Below are 15,653 nucleotides of genomic sequence, written 5' to 3'. Positions count from 1 at the left end.
GAAGATTGTCCCTCAGTAATTGAGAATTAGGTTGGTTGTCCATTTAGAAAATACAATCCATGAGGAAAGTATTTGTTACTATCCTGACTGTGCTTCTCATCGGCACTCCAGCTCCTCCTGATATCCCTCCTGATATTGCCGATGTCCAGGGATGTGTTCTATGTAGATGTCCCTCGACCACTTGATGGCGTCCAACACCATGAGTTGTCACATCAGCAGAGCATAGTGTTGATTGAATCCTCATTCTCTCAGCACTCGCTCGTTACTGGGGTCCCATGCACCTAGGGCTCTGATGATCAGTGCGTGTGTCTGGACCTGGTAACCCTTAGCTCTCAAGGTTTTGGCCAGAGGGGCATATTTTTCTACCTTTCAAGCTTGGGCATCGTGGAAGGCCGGGATCCTGTTCTCGAACAGCACTGTGACATCCACCATGATCTTCTTCCAGTCCTTCTTGGTGATGATGATGTTCTGTCGCAGTTCTCTGTTGGTTCCGGGGATGGTGGAGTTAATGACAACCTTCCCCATGGGTGGAGGAATGGCTCTGGCCAGGTGAACTTGGATGGTGTTGTGTCGCAGTTGCCAAGCTCTTGAATGGGGCTTGCAGCCACAGGTGCTGACTCCGTGGGTGCTCCGGGGCTGAAGCACCACAGGGAAAAGTGCTCTGCACCCACCGGCAGCCAAGCTCCCTGCCCCGCCCCAGCTCACCTCCACCTCTGCCTCCTCCCCTGAGCGCGCCACATCCCAGTTTCTCCTCCCAGCACTTGCCACTGCGAAACAGCTGTTTCGTGGTTTAACAAGCTATGGGAGGGAGCGGGGAGGAGCGGGAACATGGCACGCTCGGGGAGGAGGTGAGGAAGAGGCGGGGCCAGGGCAGAAATTTGGGGAAGGAGTCCAATAGGGCCAGGGAGGGGGCGGGGTTGGGGTGGGGACTTTGGGGAAGGGAATGGGGTCAGGGCAGGGGTGGAGTTGGGGTGGGGATAGGGGGGTCGAGCACCCACCGGTGCCAGGAGAAGTTGGCGCTTATGCTTGCAGCTACATAGGACATGTAGTAGTTTCTTGTTGGCGTAGCCACACTTCCTGTATCACTTGTCCTGATTCCTGTAAATTGGGTGAAGCTCCCGCGGGGAGGAAGTGATTGCTGGTGTCCCACTTGCACGTCACCTCGAACGCCTTGCCCTGGTCTGGTTTCGGTTTCAGGTTTTTCACGTTTTGGCAGCAGATGGCATTCTTCAGGGTCCTCTCTAGCATGGTTCTAGCTCTCAGAGTGATCATAGTGTAATCTGTATTCTTCACCTGTGACACCAGGACTCCCAGCTCCTGGCACCATGTCCATTGGCAGCCGGTACGCTTCTCCAGTCATCGCGTAGCATTGCGGGCACGAGTCAAGAGCTAAACGGTGATGCAAGTATCAACATCCCTGTCCCATCTGCTGGGACTCCCACCTTTAGGGAAATATGAAACAAATGTACTCAGAGAGAACTATGACATGCCTATATGTGGCAGAAAGCCATCTTAGAATTGATAACAATTTGGGGTTTGCTACAGACTTGCTCCCGGCCTAGGTGTGGACCGGATCTGGCCCCATAATACTGTGGAGTGCTGTTGTTAGTATTACAAGCTTCCTCACCAGCAGCTAGGCACCAGGGTTAGAGAACTAACGGGGGTTTTTTTATTGTCTCTAACTGAGGTGTTTTAGTCTAAAACCCTAAACAGTGAAAATTACTTAGTCTTCAGAATTCGCAGGGCCCTCTTAAGATGCACATTTTAATGTAATCATCTGAAGAATGCCACAGTGTGTAAGAAAAAAATTGCCAGTTCGATAAGCTGAGAATGTGACATTGCTAGCACTATATATATTAAACTGCCAGGGGGGATTTTTCTTTAGTTCTGAGAAGCCAATAGAAGTATTAAGAACAAGTCAAAAGCTATTTCTTTTTCAGCCTGTCAAATCTGCCAGGTTTAGACACATCCCTTGTTTGCTTTGTGCCTGTTTGAAACCACTTTGTTCTACATCTCTACGGTCATCTCCATTAAATTTTAAAGTGAAAGCCTGCTGCACGTGGCCTGGTGAACGACATTCAGGGATAAGGTCACCATCTGCTCAGATGCTCAAAGCTTTGTGCTGAAAATTGTATTTTGCTTCGACAGTGACAGGCCCTGGATGGTTCATATGAAAGGTCAAGTGAAAACAGGAAAGGCAACAGAAGGCAACTTTCATTTACTAGAAAACCTATGACACAGCTCCTTAGCTTTCAGTTTAGGAAACCCAATTTTCCTTCTAATATATTTGTGTTGGGGCCTTTGCAACCATCTGTACGCACTGACTGAGTGCCAAATTAATGTGCAATGAATGTCACCAGGGGTGGATTTTTTTCAAGTATGTTATCAGCCCACTCACTCACATCTCACTGATCTTCTTTGGTGTCCTTTTCTTCAGTAGTACTCTTTTAGCCAGCACAGAAGAAGATGGAGGTAACTGACTTTTGTGGTACTTGGATACTACACGATTTGTGATCTGACCCTGTGCAGTGTTAGAGGTTTTGCACATGAATTTGTTACTTGATCTCCCTTCAGTGAAACTTAGACCTGGTCCCAGATTTCTCATTTGGTTTGTTATTGTTTTGTTTCATGAAACAAGAATTATATCGACTACCAAAATAAGGGCCCAATCCTACAAGTGCTCTGTGTGCAGAAGACTCATTTTTGGTGAGTCAAAAAGTAAAATAATATTAATAATAATATATTTTGGGTGAAAATAAATATTTTGTTTGACCCCCAAATTAAAAGTTTTCTTTCAGTTTCAAGCATTTTTCATCTTTTTAAAAAAATTATATTGAAGGACATTTTAAATGAAAGGTTTCAGAGTAGCAGCCGTGTTAGTCTTTATTTGCAAAAAGAAAAGGAGTACTAGTGGCACCTTAGAGACTAACCAATTTATTTGAGCATAAGCTTTCGTGAGCTACAGCTCACTTCATCGGATGCATTCAGTGGAAAATACAGTAGGGAGATTTATATACACAGAGAACATGAAAAAATGAGTGTTATCATACACACTGTAAGGAGAGGTTTCAGAGTAACAACCGTGTTAGTCTGTATTCGCAAAAAGAAAAGGAGTACTTGTGGCACCTTAGAGACTAACCAATTTATTTGAGCATGAGCTTTCGTGAGCTACAGCTCACTTCATCGGATGCATACTGTGGAAACTGCAGCAGACTTTATATACACACAGAGAATATGAAACAATACCTCCTCCCACCCCACTGTCCTGGATTTGTGCTAGAAATGGCCCACCTTGATTATCATGCACATTGTAGGGAGAGTGGTCACTTTGGATGAGCTATTACCAGCAGGATAGTGAGTTTGTGTGTGTGGTTTTTGGGAGGGGGGTGAGGGGGTGAGAGAACCTGGATTTGTGCAGGAAATGGCCCAACTTGATTATCATGCACATTGTGTAGAGAGTTGTCACTTTGGATGGGCTATCACCAGCAGGAGAGTGAATTTGTGTGGGGGGGTGGAGGGTGAGAAAACCTGGATTTGTGCTGGAAATGGCCCAACTTGATGATCACTTTAGATAAGCTATTACCAGCAGGACAGTGGGGTGGGAGGAGGTATTGTTTCATATTCTCTGTGTGTATATAAAGTCTGCTGCAGTTTCTACGGTATGCATCCGATGAAGTGAGCTGTAGCTCACGAAAGCTCATGCTCAAATAAATTGGTTAGTCTCTAAGGTGCCACAAGTACTCCTTTTCTTTTTACTGTAAGGAGAGTGATCACTTAAGATGAGCTATTACCAGCAGGAGAGTGGGCGAGAAAACCTTTTGTAGTGATAATCAAGGTGGGCCATTTCCAGCAGTTAACAGGAACGTCTGAGGAGCAGAGGGGGGTTGGGGAAATAAACATGGGGAAATAGTTTTACTTTGTGTAATGACCCATCCACTCCCAGTCTCTATTCAAGCCTAAGTTAATTGTATCCAGTTTGCAAATTAATTCCAATTCAGCAGTCTCTCGTTGGAGTCTGTTTTTGACGTCTTTTTGTTCTAATATTGTGACCTTTAGGTTTGTAATCGAGTGACCAGAAAGATTGAAGTGTTCTCCAACTGGTTTATGAACGTTATAATTCTTGACATCTGATTTGTGTCCATTTATTCTTTTACGTAGAGACTGTCCAGTTTGACCAATGCACATGGCAGAGGGGCATTGCTGGCACATGATGGCATATATCACATTGGTGGATGTGCAGGTGAACAAGCCTCTGATAGTGTGGCTGATGTGATTAGGCCCTATGATGGTGTCCCTTGAATAGATATGTGGACACAGTTGGCAACGGGCTTTGTTGGAAGGATACGTTCCTGGGTTAGTGGTTCTGTTGTGTGGTGTGTGGTTGCTGGTGAGTATTTGCTTCAGGTTGGAGGGCTGTCTGTAGGCAAGGACTGGCCTGTCTCCCAAGATCTGTGAGAGTGATGGGTCGTCCTTCAGGATAGGTTTATTTTAAATTAAGTTATTTCAAACTGAGAAATGGAAATATTTTGTTTTGAAAACACTGAAAATGTTTAGACTTTTTTGGATTTTTTTTTACATAACCAATATGGCAAAACCAACATGAATTCATTAAACATTTTGGTGGTGTTAAGTCTACATTTCCCTCCAAAAAGATTCAGCTGAAAAATGTCATACAGCTCTACTTAGTAGTTTTACACCAGTGTAACTTCAGTAATCATTTGAGTTAATTCTGGTTCATATCAGTGGAAGTAACAGCAGAATCAGGCCCCATGTACATATATATACACACTGAAAATCTACTCCTGTGTCTATTATGAAAAAGACTGTGTTGCAAAATTGTCAGTCAGGACTTGAAGCTTTAAATCTCTTTTCTGTTGATCTCATATTCTCTGTTGCTTTGACAGATGACAGATGTATTGACCTGGAAACTATTTTTCTAACTGAGGCTTTACATTTCTCATTCTTCAGCATTTCGTTTTGGGATCCCTTTTATTTTACAGAGCTCATTGTATAGGAAGTAGCACAGCTGTGAAAATGATGTGAAACCAGGAAAAACATCTGCAGGGAAATCTCACTGGCAAGGTCTGTACAGGGTAACCTTAAAAGTATGTACTGCATTCATATATGAGAAAGCAATGGAATGTTAATTAGGAAGCCCCTAGCAACCCAGCACATACTGATTAAAACGTAATTGAAACTAAATGGAAAATTTCATGCTTGGCATCCATCCAACCTTTTCATTTCTTTTCATTTTCAAAATAAGTCTGAAAGTGTGGTGTTCACAATTAGAAAGTAATTTAATTAGTCACCAAAACTTTGATTTGCAAATTAATATTGAAATGCATTCTGCCTATTGGCTTCTGGTTTCTTCTCATTGTAATTTTTTCTGAAAGGGTGTCAGTTACAGTCTGATGTAATTACTAGACCAAATATCAGACTTCAGAGGGAGTGACTGCATAACAGGCTTCCTGCAGGATCTGGGAAACAAGAAAAGGAAAAAAATTAAATCTCACATCAGAATAAATGTAGTCAGGTCAAGGAATATAGTGGAGATAATGGCATAATCCAGGCTCTGCTCATGCAAATGCCGTTGCAGTGTAGGAAGAAACTCACAGGAGGAAACTTAATTACTTTGTGAAACTTGTAATGCCATTTTCTCTCTTCAGGTAGCCATTGCTGTGTATAGCAAAATGTTCCCTTCTCTTTCTGTAATTAGGAGTGACAAAATGTATTTTTATGAATTGAATTATTACCAGAAGCACAACCATTCACACACTATACAAGTTTCCCTTACTGTACACTGAAGACAATTTAGTGGATCATAGCTGTTTTTAAAACATGAGTTCTCTAAGTGTGTTAATCTCATCCAGCACAAGAGAGGTTAACATTATTGGACAGGGTCTAGCAATTGTGAGAAGTAAAACTGATTGTGGGATTAAATGCACATGTATGATCCTGTCCCCGCTTGATTGGGTTTGTGTATGCATTTTTCACATGTACGGCAGAGAAAAATCTCTCTTACTGTCCTCCTGAAAATGGAAGACCAGAGTCTGTGCCGGTGTGAATCAGCATAGCTCAGTCAAAGTAAATTGAATTGTGCTGATTTACACCAGCTGATAATATGGCCTTTTAAATGTCCTCAGAATATAGCTATCCCCATGGAAGACCCCATGCTCCTTCACTTAGGAACTTCTGTTTCTTGAGCCTTTCAGTCTCGCTGATGAACTGCATCATTTGCTTTAGGAAATAATAAACAAACACACACTCCTCTTCCCCCAAAAGGATGTGTTTGGGGCTTTTTTAAGGTGGATTTGTGGCTTTCTCAGTCACTAAAGTTAAAGCTGAGCAGATGGATAGTGCCGTGAAGACAAAAACAAAAAAATCAGCTTTGACAAATAAAAGCTGCAATAAACATGCTGAAGAGGAAAGAGAGTTAGAAAGAGCAGTGGAAATAAACAAAGGGTAGAGCACATTCCGCGAGCAAAGAGCAAAGATGAACTGTGAATCTGCAGGCTCAGTTTTGGGAAGTGCTGAGTGCCCTCAATTCTCACAGACCTACAGTCCTGACCTACATTATAATGCTCATTGAATGTTAAGGACCCTCAGGATTTCCAAGTACGTGCTCAGCACCTTGCAGGTTTCTGCTGTATTCCCTCTTTTTCTTTTCCTTCCTAAGCTAAATAGTCCCAATCTTTTAAGTTTTGCTCATACATAAATCTCTCTAGGCTTCTAAACCAGGGGTGGGCAAACTTTTTGGCCCGGGGGCCACATCTGGGTATGGAAATTATATGACGGGCCATGAATGCTTATGTAATTGGGGGTTAGAGGGCGGGTGGGCTCTGACTGGGTGTGTGGGCTCTGGAGTGGGGCTGGGGATGAGGGGTTGAGAGTGCTCTGGGCTGGGACTGAGGGGTTTGGAATGTGGGAGGGGGATCAGGGCTGGGGCATGGGAGGGGTTCAGGGGGGCAGGCTCTGGGTGGCACTTACCTCAAGCAGCTCCCAGAAAAAGCGGCATGTCCCTCCTCCGGCTCCTATGCAGAGGTGTGGCCAGGCGGCTCTGTGCACTGCCCTGTCCGCAGGCGCCGCCCCTGCAGCTCCCATTGTCTGCAGTTCCCAGCCAATGGGAGCTGCAGGGGCAGCGTGTGGAGCCCTCTGGCTGCCCCTATGCCTAGAGGCCAGAGTGGGGACATGCCCCTGCTTCCGGGAGCTGTGTGGAGTACGGCAAGACCCCAACCTCACTCTCCGGCTGGAGCACCAGAGCAGATCAAGCCCCGGATCCTACTTCCCGGCGGGAGCTTGAGGGCCGGATTAAAACATCTGGAGGGCCGGATGTGGCCCCGGGCCATAGTTTGCCCACCACTGTTCTAAACACTGTCATTCCCCCATCTCTGAACTTTTCTTTTCTGCTATATCTTTTTTTAAGATAGTGCAACCAGATCTGAACACAGTATTTCAGATAAGGGTTACCTCTGATACAATGGTCTTATAATATTTTCAAGATTATTATTTAGCCTATTCCTAATGTGACACATTCAAATATTTTGTTTTGTTTGTTTTTTGTTTGTTTGTTTTTACTCTGTATGCCTGTTGAACAGAGGTTTTCATGGAGCTGTCTACAGTGACACCCAGGTATTTTTCCTTGGTGGTTACAGTAAATTTAGTACTCTGCAGAGTGAATGCATGGTTTTAAATTAAATCACTTGGGTTGTGGGAAGAGGGAAATGGTTTTGAATTGCAGGCTTGTGAATTCCACCTACTTGTGTGAGCCTCCCCCAAAGAAGCCATTTGAGAGATGTGATCCCATCATTGCTATAGATGATCAACTCGTAAATGTACAGGAGACCTTTCCAGTGATTTTGCAAGACTTGAAAGATCAGCAGTAAAGCCCTCCATAGCAGAGTGCCCCAGTCAGAACACCAATTTCATCAAGAACTTTGCAAAGGGAGATTTGATGTTCCATGTTCTTGTGATAGTCTCATAGACCTGGAAGGAAAGGGAAATCCTGTCTGAGGTATGTTTTCTCTGCCTGTCATTTTATGTAAAACAGGAGACTAAGCTAAAGCAGAAGTCCCAATTACTGAAACATAGACTTGTGTGTGTGAGAGCTGGCCAGTGCGCTCCACAGCAGCAGTCACTCACAGATCTGCCAGTGAGAAAAGGCCACATCAGAAAACATATCGTTAGCAGAGCTATCGATATTACCACTCTGGCTATCTTCCACTCTCCCTTGCATTGCAATTTTTAAAATACATCCCTTTTTTACTCTTGTTTTTCATTGAATACATTTTCTGCCTTTCAGCTTCAGGTCTCAGAGACAAAAATGATGTTTCAATCCTTGGCTAAGTGGCTACCAGGCATAACTGATGGCCAAATACTCAAGTTCATTTGTCCCATCACATATCTTAATTTTCTGTGTGTCTGTGTATGCCCGACACATTTTTGCAGTTGATATAAACATCAAGACTCTTGTGGTCCATAGGCACTGATGGTCAAACTCTCTTCTGTTAGATGAGTGAGCTAGAAAATCCTGAGATGCTAGGAGTTTAGCTGAGATTGTCTAGGCTGGGAAGCAGCTCTCTAATGACATTTTTTTAATTAAATGCAAGGAGTATGTTTGTATCCCATGGTATCAATCCTAGTTAAAAACTTTCCTGTCAAAATGTATCAGCAGTGACTGACAGGTTGAGCTTTTTCCCCCTGTGGGAATTGTTAGTGCCATTGCAGTAAGACATCTTAGTTTCTGCAGCACTTGTTTCATCTTCTCTCACATTACCTTTTAAATAAATGAGAACTCAAAAATAATGAGATAGAGTGGAAAAACCAAATTCCTTTTCTTTAATTAAAAACACTTGCAAATGAGAGAAGCTCTCTGATTCCTTCTGGATAATTCAAAGACATATGTACTGCAAGAGAGTGGATAGTGCAAAACATTCAACCTCAGTGCAAATAACGTGTTTGTTAGTCATATTATCCCACCACAACAACTCTCCACCCATTACCGAAGGTGAAGATCAATGCGGTTACATAACAAAGCAAACCAGATCAAAGGCAGCAGTATTAAAAAAAAAAAATAATAATTTCACCCTCTGCCTACAGACACTGAACCTCTCTGAAAAAGTATCAGCCGAGATAATTGCTTATCAGCATATTGTCTCAAGGAGGATGGGACTTCAAATGCCCAGCACAAAAAATCCCCAGAAGCAATAATAATGCTACTACTATGGATATTTAGTAGCTCAACCTGTATGCGGGAGCAACAACAGATAAAAAAGGAGATTTAATATGCACTTGGCAATTAATTAAACACCATGTGGGTTTAGCCCTTAGTATTCTGGCTTGTTGCAAACTGCTAGCTTTCTGAGGGTGTGTATATACTTATATTCGCAACTTCCAAATAGTTAATGGTTTTCTATGGCTATATAGACAGACTACACGGTTCAGAAAAATGGACCCCAAGCATAGCAGGCATAATGCATCTTTCATCCTGGAATTTTCATGCTGGAGTTGAGCTGTATTCATATCTGATTCTCTTACAGATATAGTATGAAACTCAGCTGAATAGTTCCACATGCGTGCAGAAAGAGCTGCAGGCCTTAGGACACACTCATTTTAGTCAAACACTGTACTAAGTAATCACGCAGTGGCCACTAGAATCTCTTCTAACTGCTTAGTGCTCCAGTAAAGTACATTTGGCCAATGATAAAATGGTATAAAGGCAGAATTAGAAGCCTTCTGTGCTCCTTTTACAGCTGATTATATTGATTTTATTTGCACTGTAACCTGGATACTTAGTGAGTACCTACCTCCTTCACAAAGCACAATGCCAAGGTGCACCAAGCATTGGTTCAGTAGGCATTTTACAGTACAATCCCAAATATTCGAGTAGGCAGGTGCCCAAAGCTTTTCAGAACTGTGTAGATCCTTCTCTGATGGTCCCATATGCCTTAAGGTGCAGAGCCCTTTGTGCTGTTTTCATATGAGAATAGCACTCATATCTGATTGGGACTCAGTTACAGAAAGGAAAATATAGGTTTATTAAGTTACAGCTCCTAACCGTGCTCTTCTAATCCCATCCAGATCTAATAAAGGAGAAAAGAAAATGTACAGTTTCTGCTTAGCAGAGGAGGTCCAGAACTGAGTGTGTATGTGGGAGTGGGGGTAAGGGTAGAGATAGTGCAGCTCAGCAATCAGGTATATTGGCCCCACCTGCCACATGGGCCAGATTTACAGATTTCAGGCATGGAGTCACAGTGATTTGTCTATAGGATTGGAATTATGTATGCAAATTAGACACATTTGCATGCATGGACCTTATGAAAATTGGTTAACATAGGCCTGGTGCATAGCCTGGCATAGCTAATGCCATTAATCCTTCATTTTCCTAATCTTTGAGTTCACCAAATTATATACCAGTGTCATCTGGCCTTGAGCCCCGATTAATTTTGTTTTGGTAATTCTTTAGTACAAAATTAAAGGAATGCAATAGGACTAAAAGCCATTCAACATGAATTTATGGCAAATAGATCTTGTCAAATTAACACAATATCTTTTTTTGATTATTACAAGTTTGGTTGATAAGGGTAATATAGTGTTGTTATACACTTAGACTTCTGTAAGGTGGTTTTGACTGGGTGCTGCACAACATTTTGATTAAGAAACTAGAACAATACAAAATCAACGTGGCATACATTAAATGGATTAAAACCTGGCTATCTGATAGGTCTCAAAATGTAATAGTAAGTGGGTATCATAATTGAGTGGGTGTGTCTCTAGTGGGGTCCCACAGGATCTTGTGCGGTCATTTAACATTTTTATCAATGACCTGTAAAAAACATTACTGGTAAAATTTGTATATGACATAAAGATTGGGGATATTGTCAAAATAGCGATAAGGAGAGGTTACTGATACAGAACAATCTGAGTTGCCTGGTAACCTGGGTGCAAGCAAACACTATGTATTTTAATATAGTCAAATGTAAAATTCTGTATGTAAGAACAAAGAATGTAGGCCATACTTACAGGATGGGGGAGTCTGTGCTGGGAAGTAGTGACTCTGCAAAGGACTTGTGATTCATGGGAAATAAACTGTTGAACATGAGCTCCCAGTGTGACACTGTGGTCAAAAGAGCTAATGTAATTCTTGGGTGTGTAATTAGGGAAGTATCAAGTAGGAGTAGAGCATTATATTACCTCTGTATTTGGCACTGATGTGACCACTGCTGGACTACTGTGTCCCATTCTGGTGTCCAAAATTTAGAAGGACATTGACACATTGGAGACGGTTCAGAGAAGAACCATAAGAATAATTAAAGGATTGGAAAACATGTCTTATCGTGAAAGACTCAAGGAGCTCAATCTGTTTAATTTAACAAAGAGAAGATTAAGGGGTGACTTGATTATAGTCTATATGTATCTGCTTAGAGAACAAAAATTTGATAATAGAGGGCTCTTCATCTAGCAAACAAACGTATAACAAGATCCAGTGGCTAGAAGTAGAAGCTAGATAATTCATATGAGAAATCAGGTGAAAATTTTTAACAGTGAAAGTTATTACCTTTTGGAACAACTGATGGTGGATTCTCAATTACTGGAAATTTTAAATCAAGATAGAATGTTCTTCTAACAGAAAAACAGAAATTAATTCAGGGAAGGCTGTGGCTTATGTTATATAAACTAGATTATCACAATTGTCCCTTTTGGTCCTATAATTTATGATTCTATGAATCTATTATTTTATTACAATACATAGGGGTTTTCTTTGGTAAAAATAGTATCTAAATTGTATGTTGTGGAAAACCTTATCCAAGGATTTTTCAGTAAATAGAGCTGAAAATGCATCTCCTGGATTTTATGCTAGTGACCTAAAATACATGTAAAATACAGATTGTGTGGTGAAACAATGTCATTTGTCTTTGACAAACCAAAACATCACTTGGCTCAACCATTAAAAGTGTCCTGGTTCATTTACTATTCTACCTCAAAAAGCTTCTGAGCTACTGCCGTACAACTAAGCTACCCATATGGTAACCATCTGAAAGTAATGTAATATGATATGACAAGTCATAACTATAATGAACTCCCAAGGGCAGCAGATACTTAGATACATTACCTGGCTATCGACACTTAGACTTCCTTGGTTAAGTGGGTAAATGACACTGAAGGGACTACCTGTGAAAGCACCATGAAGGACAGAAACAATTTGCTTTACATTTAGGGTGTGAAAGCTCTGAATAATTCATATTGTATTGAAGCTACTTTGGATCTTTATTTATCAGAATATTTTCACAATCTCCATTAGGGTGTTTAAATGCAATCAATAGAGTATTGCTACAAGCCAAGATTAAAATTGTGCCACTGTGTCTAATTGATGCTAACACGTGTTTTAAAGATCCTTGTTCTAGGAAATGTTTAGCATTACCAGTAAGATTCAGTGCTAGACAGCATTATTGATCTGAATGTCAATCCTTGGATCCTTGAGTTACTACTTTATGCCTGCAAGACACTTCTGTACTTTCAGCCCAAATGAAACAAGTTTCAAGAAGCAGAGTAATAATCTCAAATACTATATCACATGTGAAACTGCTCGATTCATATGCCTCACAGGGTTGTGTCCTGAAAAATCACATTGCTAAGTTTTCTGCACACTTGTTCTCTCACCCCCATACACACTCCTTAGAAATTTAAGGCTCAGATTTTCATGTGCAATTACTGTAAGTGTGTAAGCAAATCAGATAAGTATATTTCCAAATAGTTAACTAGATGCATTTATTGCTGTGTTTTCTGGGACTACATGTGCAATTGCAGTAACTGAGTATGCAAATTAGACAAACAAATATGAGCAAATTTCTGAAAATGTGGGCACAATAGATCAGTTAGACTATTTATGTTTTGTTATAGGGGGAGCAGATAGCTATATTTAGATTGCTTCATTATAAACGATTCTTTGAGAAGGCCCCTAACCTTCTTTCCTTCTTTGAGGAAATAACTGATATTTTTAGCTAAGGGAAGCATAGTAGACCTAATATCCTTGGACTTCAGTAAAGCATATGACATGGTACCACATGGGAAATTATTAGTTAAATTAGGGAAGATCAGTACAAAACCAGTGAGGTGGATAAAGAACTGGCTAAAGGGGAGAAGACAACAAGTCGTTCTGAAATGTGAATTATCAGACAAGAGGGATATTACTAGTGGAGTTCCTCAAGGATTAATCTTGGGACCTTGAAGACTGAAGTGATATAGGTGGGATAAAATTCAATGGTAAAAGTTCTTAGGGTCTTATTGATAAGAATTTCTGCTACAAGCTGGGAGCTCATCAACTGAAAGCGACAGAGGAGGAACGGGACCTGGGTGTGGGGGTCGATCACAGGATGACTATGAGCCACCTATGTGATGTTGCTGTGAAAAAGCCAAATGCAATCCTAGGATGTATCAGGCGAGGCATTTCCAATACAGATAGAGAAGTATTAATGCCATTGTACAGGCACTGATAAGACTCATTTGGAATATTATGTACAATTCTGGTCATCCATGTTCAAGATAGAGGAATTTAAAGTGGAACTGGTGCAGAGAAGAGCTACTAGGACGGTCGGGGAATGGATGGCCTGTCTTATGAGAGTAGACTGGAAAAAGTTGACTAGCAAAAAGAAGGGTGAGAGGTGATATAGTTGCTCTCTATAAATACATATGGCCTATTCTCTGCCTGTGACACACAGTAGTCTAGTCTCCTGGGGTTGTAAAACTTTGGCTTAATTTTGGTTGTTGGGTTTAGTGTGCAGGTGCTGGATAGCATTGGTAGCCTGTGATATATGAGAGGTCAGACTGAATGATCTGGTGGTCCTTTTCGGCAATAAACTCTATGACTAACCACTCCCTGGCCCATGGCATGTCACCAGCCACCAATCCCCCTTCTGGGGTAACACATAGGGCAGGAGCTTCTCCCAACTCGAGGGGAAAGAGAGAAAGAGAGTCAGGCCAGGCTGGGTTTCACCCCAGCTTCCCCTGGAACCAACACCTGAACCCAGCAACCTACCTGTTCCTTTGGGTGAAAATATCATGCCCCTGCTGCCAACTAACATTAATTCTGTAGCTCAAACGGTCCTAAGCCATGTCTATACTTCGAGCTGGGTGCGATTCCCAGCTTGAGGAGACGTACCTGCACTAGCTCTGACGTAGCGAGCATGCTAAAATTAGAGTGTAGCCACACTGGCAGGAGCATAGGGAGGGGCTATCTGCTGTGAGTACACATCTGCCTGAGATGCTAACCATGTACCTGGGGCTGCTAGCCCTTGCCACTGCAAGTACACTCTGTTTTTAACATGCTAGCTCGTTTCCTCAAACCAGGAATTACACTCCCCAGCTCAAAGTGTTGACATACCCATAGTTTATACTGCAGTGCTGGGGGTTCGGGGTTCAAGGCTTGCTGATAGAATGGTCTAGAATTTATTTTTACCTTTTTCTTTAAGCACAAAACAAAAAAAACCTAGAAAAACACACACATAAAGTATGTTAAAGCTAGTATATTAGCTAGACTGCAAACTCCAGCACTTGAAAATTAGGAAATGCCAGTTTTATGATTGCCCATTTAACCATAATTCTGCTCCAGTGTGCCCCATTGTGATACAATCTGTCATTACATTATAACATTTTTTCCCCAAAGACCCCTGCCTTCTTCAGTGCATAGGGTGGTCACAGAAGAGGGATGAATCAAGGCTGGATGGGCAATAAATAAACATTTGCTAACTCCTGAATGCTTGATTTTGCAACTAAATAATGTTCTTTTAACATTGTGTATGTGTGTGTGTGTGTGTGTGTGTGTGTAATTCTTAAATAATGCATTTGTAAATAACCAACAACATGGCAGCAGATACTGAATAAAGGCAAATGCTGTTCTGAAGAGTTCATAATATTAGCAGAAGAAAAGGATAGAACAACACACACTGAGAAGCCCAGAAGACAGATTATCTGTACATTATAATTTTTTTCCTGTTCATTACTTGTGGACGTCATGGAAGATATTTGCCCTTAGGAGGGATTTAAGTCTTTGAGTTCAACACTCTTCTTACTAAAGCCAATGATAAAACTCCTCCTGATTTCAGTGGGAGCGGGAGCAGGAGCAGGCCTTTTTTTCCCTATTCCCACAAAATAAGAACTTGGTGACTTTGACCAAGCTTCTGCAAGCCCTCCAAGTTTCTGTGTTTTGGGCAGTGCTGGAATCAGATTCCAATTCAAAAGAAAAAAAAATCTCTCTTTCTCCGGGACAAAAACACATGGTCAGAGAAAAGAAAGACATTTCCTGATCTTCCCTCGTGCCTCTCCCCAAAGACCTAAAGAATGTTGTTGCCCCTTTTTGACCTGAATGGTTAGTCAAATTTTGGGGATGTTCCACTTGGAAATCAATGGAGTCTAGTAAACTCTTTGATACCATTTTGTTTATTCGCAAGCAATAGTCAAAGTCCTGTTTCTCTAAACTCTGGAAGAACCAAGTACAAAAGGAGCAGTTTTGTAGCTTAGAGCCCCAAGCCTCGTTAGCCAACAGACCTAAAAGCTCTCTTTTAGCTAGCTAACTAGCTTTTCCCAGGGTCAGATCACACTGTGTTCATAGACTACTGCCTGGCTTTCTTGCTTTTCTCCTCTCTCTGTGTGTGTTCTTG

The 15,653-nt window shown here is 41.7% G+C and overlaps 1 protein-coding gene across 3 annotated transcripts in view; it reads right to left on the bottom strand.

Moving 5' to 3' along the window:
- Nucleotides 1–4,128: 4,128 nt before the first annotated feature.
- The window catches only part of PREX1 (phosphatidylinositol-3,4,5-trisphosphate dependent Rac exchange factor 1), a 323,079-nt gene continuing 311,554 nt past the window's right edge, over nucleotides 4,129–15,653 (bottom strand). For all 3 annotated transcript variants that reach the window (XM_048819856.2, XM_048819857.2, XM_048819855.2), the window contains exon 40: nucleotides 4,129–5,477. In XM_048819856.2, coding sequence (XP_048675813.1) covers nucleotides 5,402–5,477 — 76 coding nt within the window. In that variant the 3' untranslated portion in view covers nucleotides 4,129–5,401. The remainder of the gene's footprint in view (nucleotides 5,478–15,653) is intronic.

The sequence above is a fragment of the Caretta caretta genome, chromosome 13 (assembly GCF_965140235.1).
Source record: "Caretta caretta isolate rCarCar2 chromosome 13, rCarCar1.hap1, whole genome shotgun sequence".
NCBI classification, from domain to species: Eukaryota; Metazoa; Chordata; order Testudines; family Cheloniidae; genus Caretta; species Caretta caretta.
This window is presented reverse-complemented; position numbering and strand designations above follow the sequence as displayed.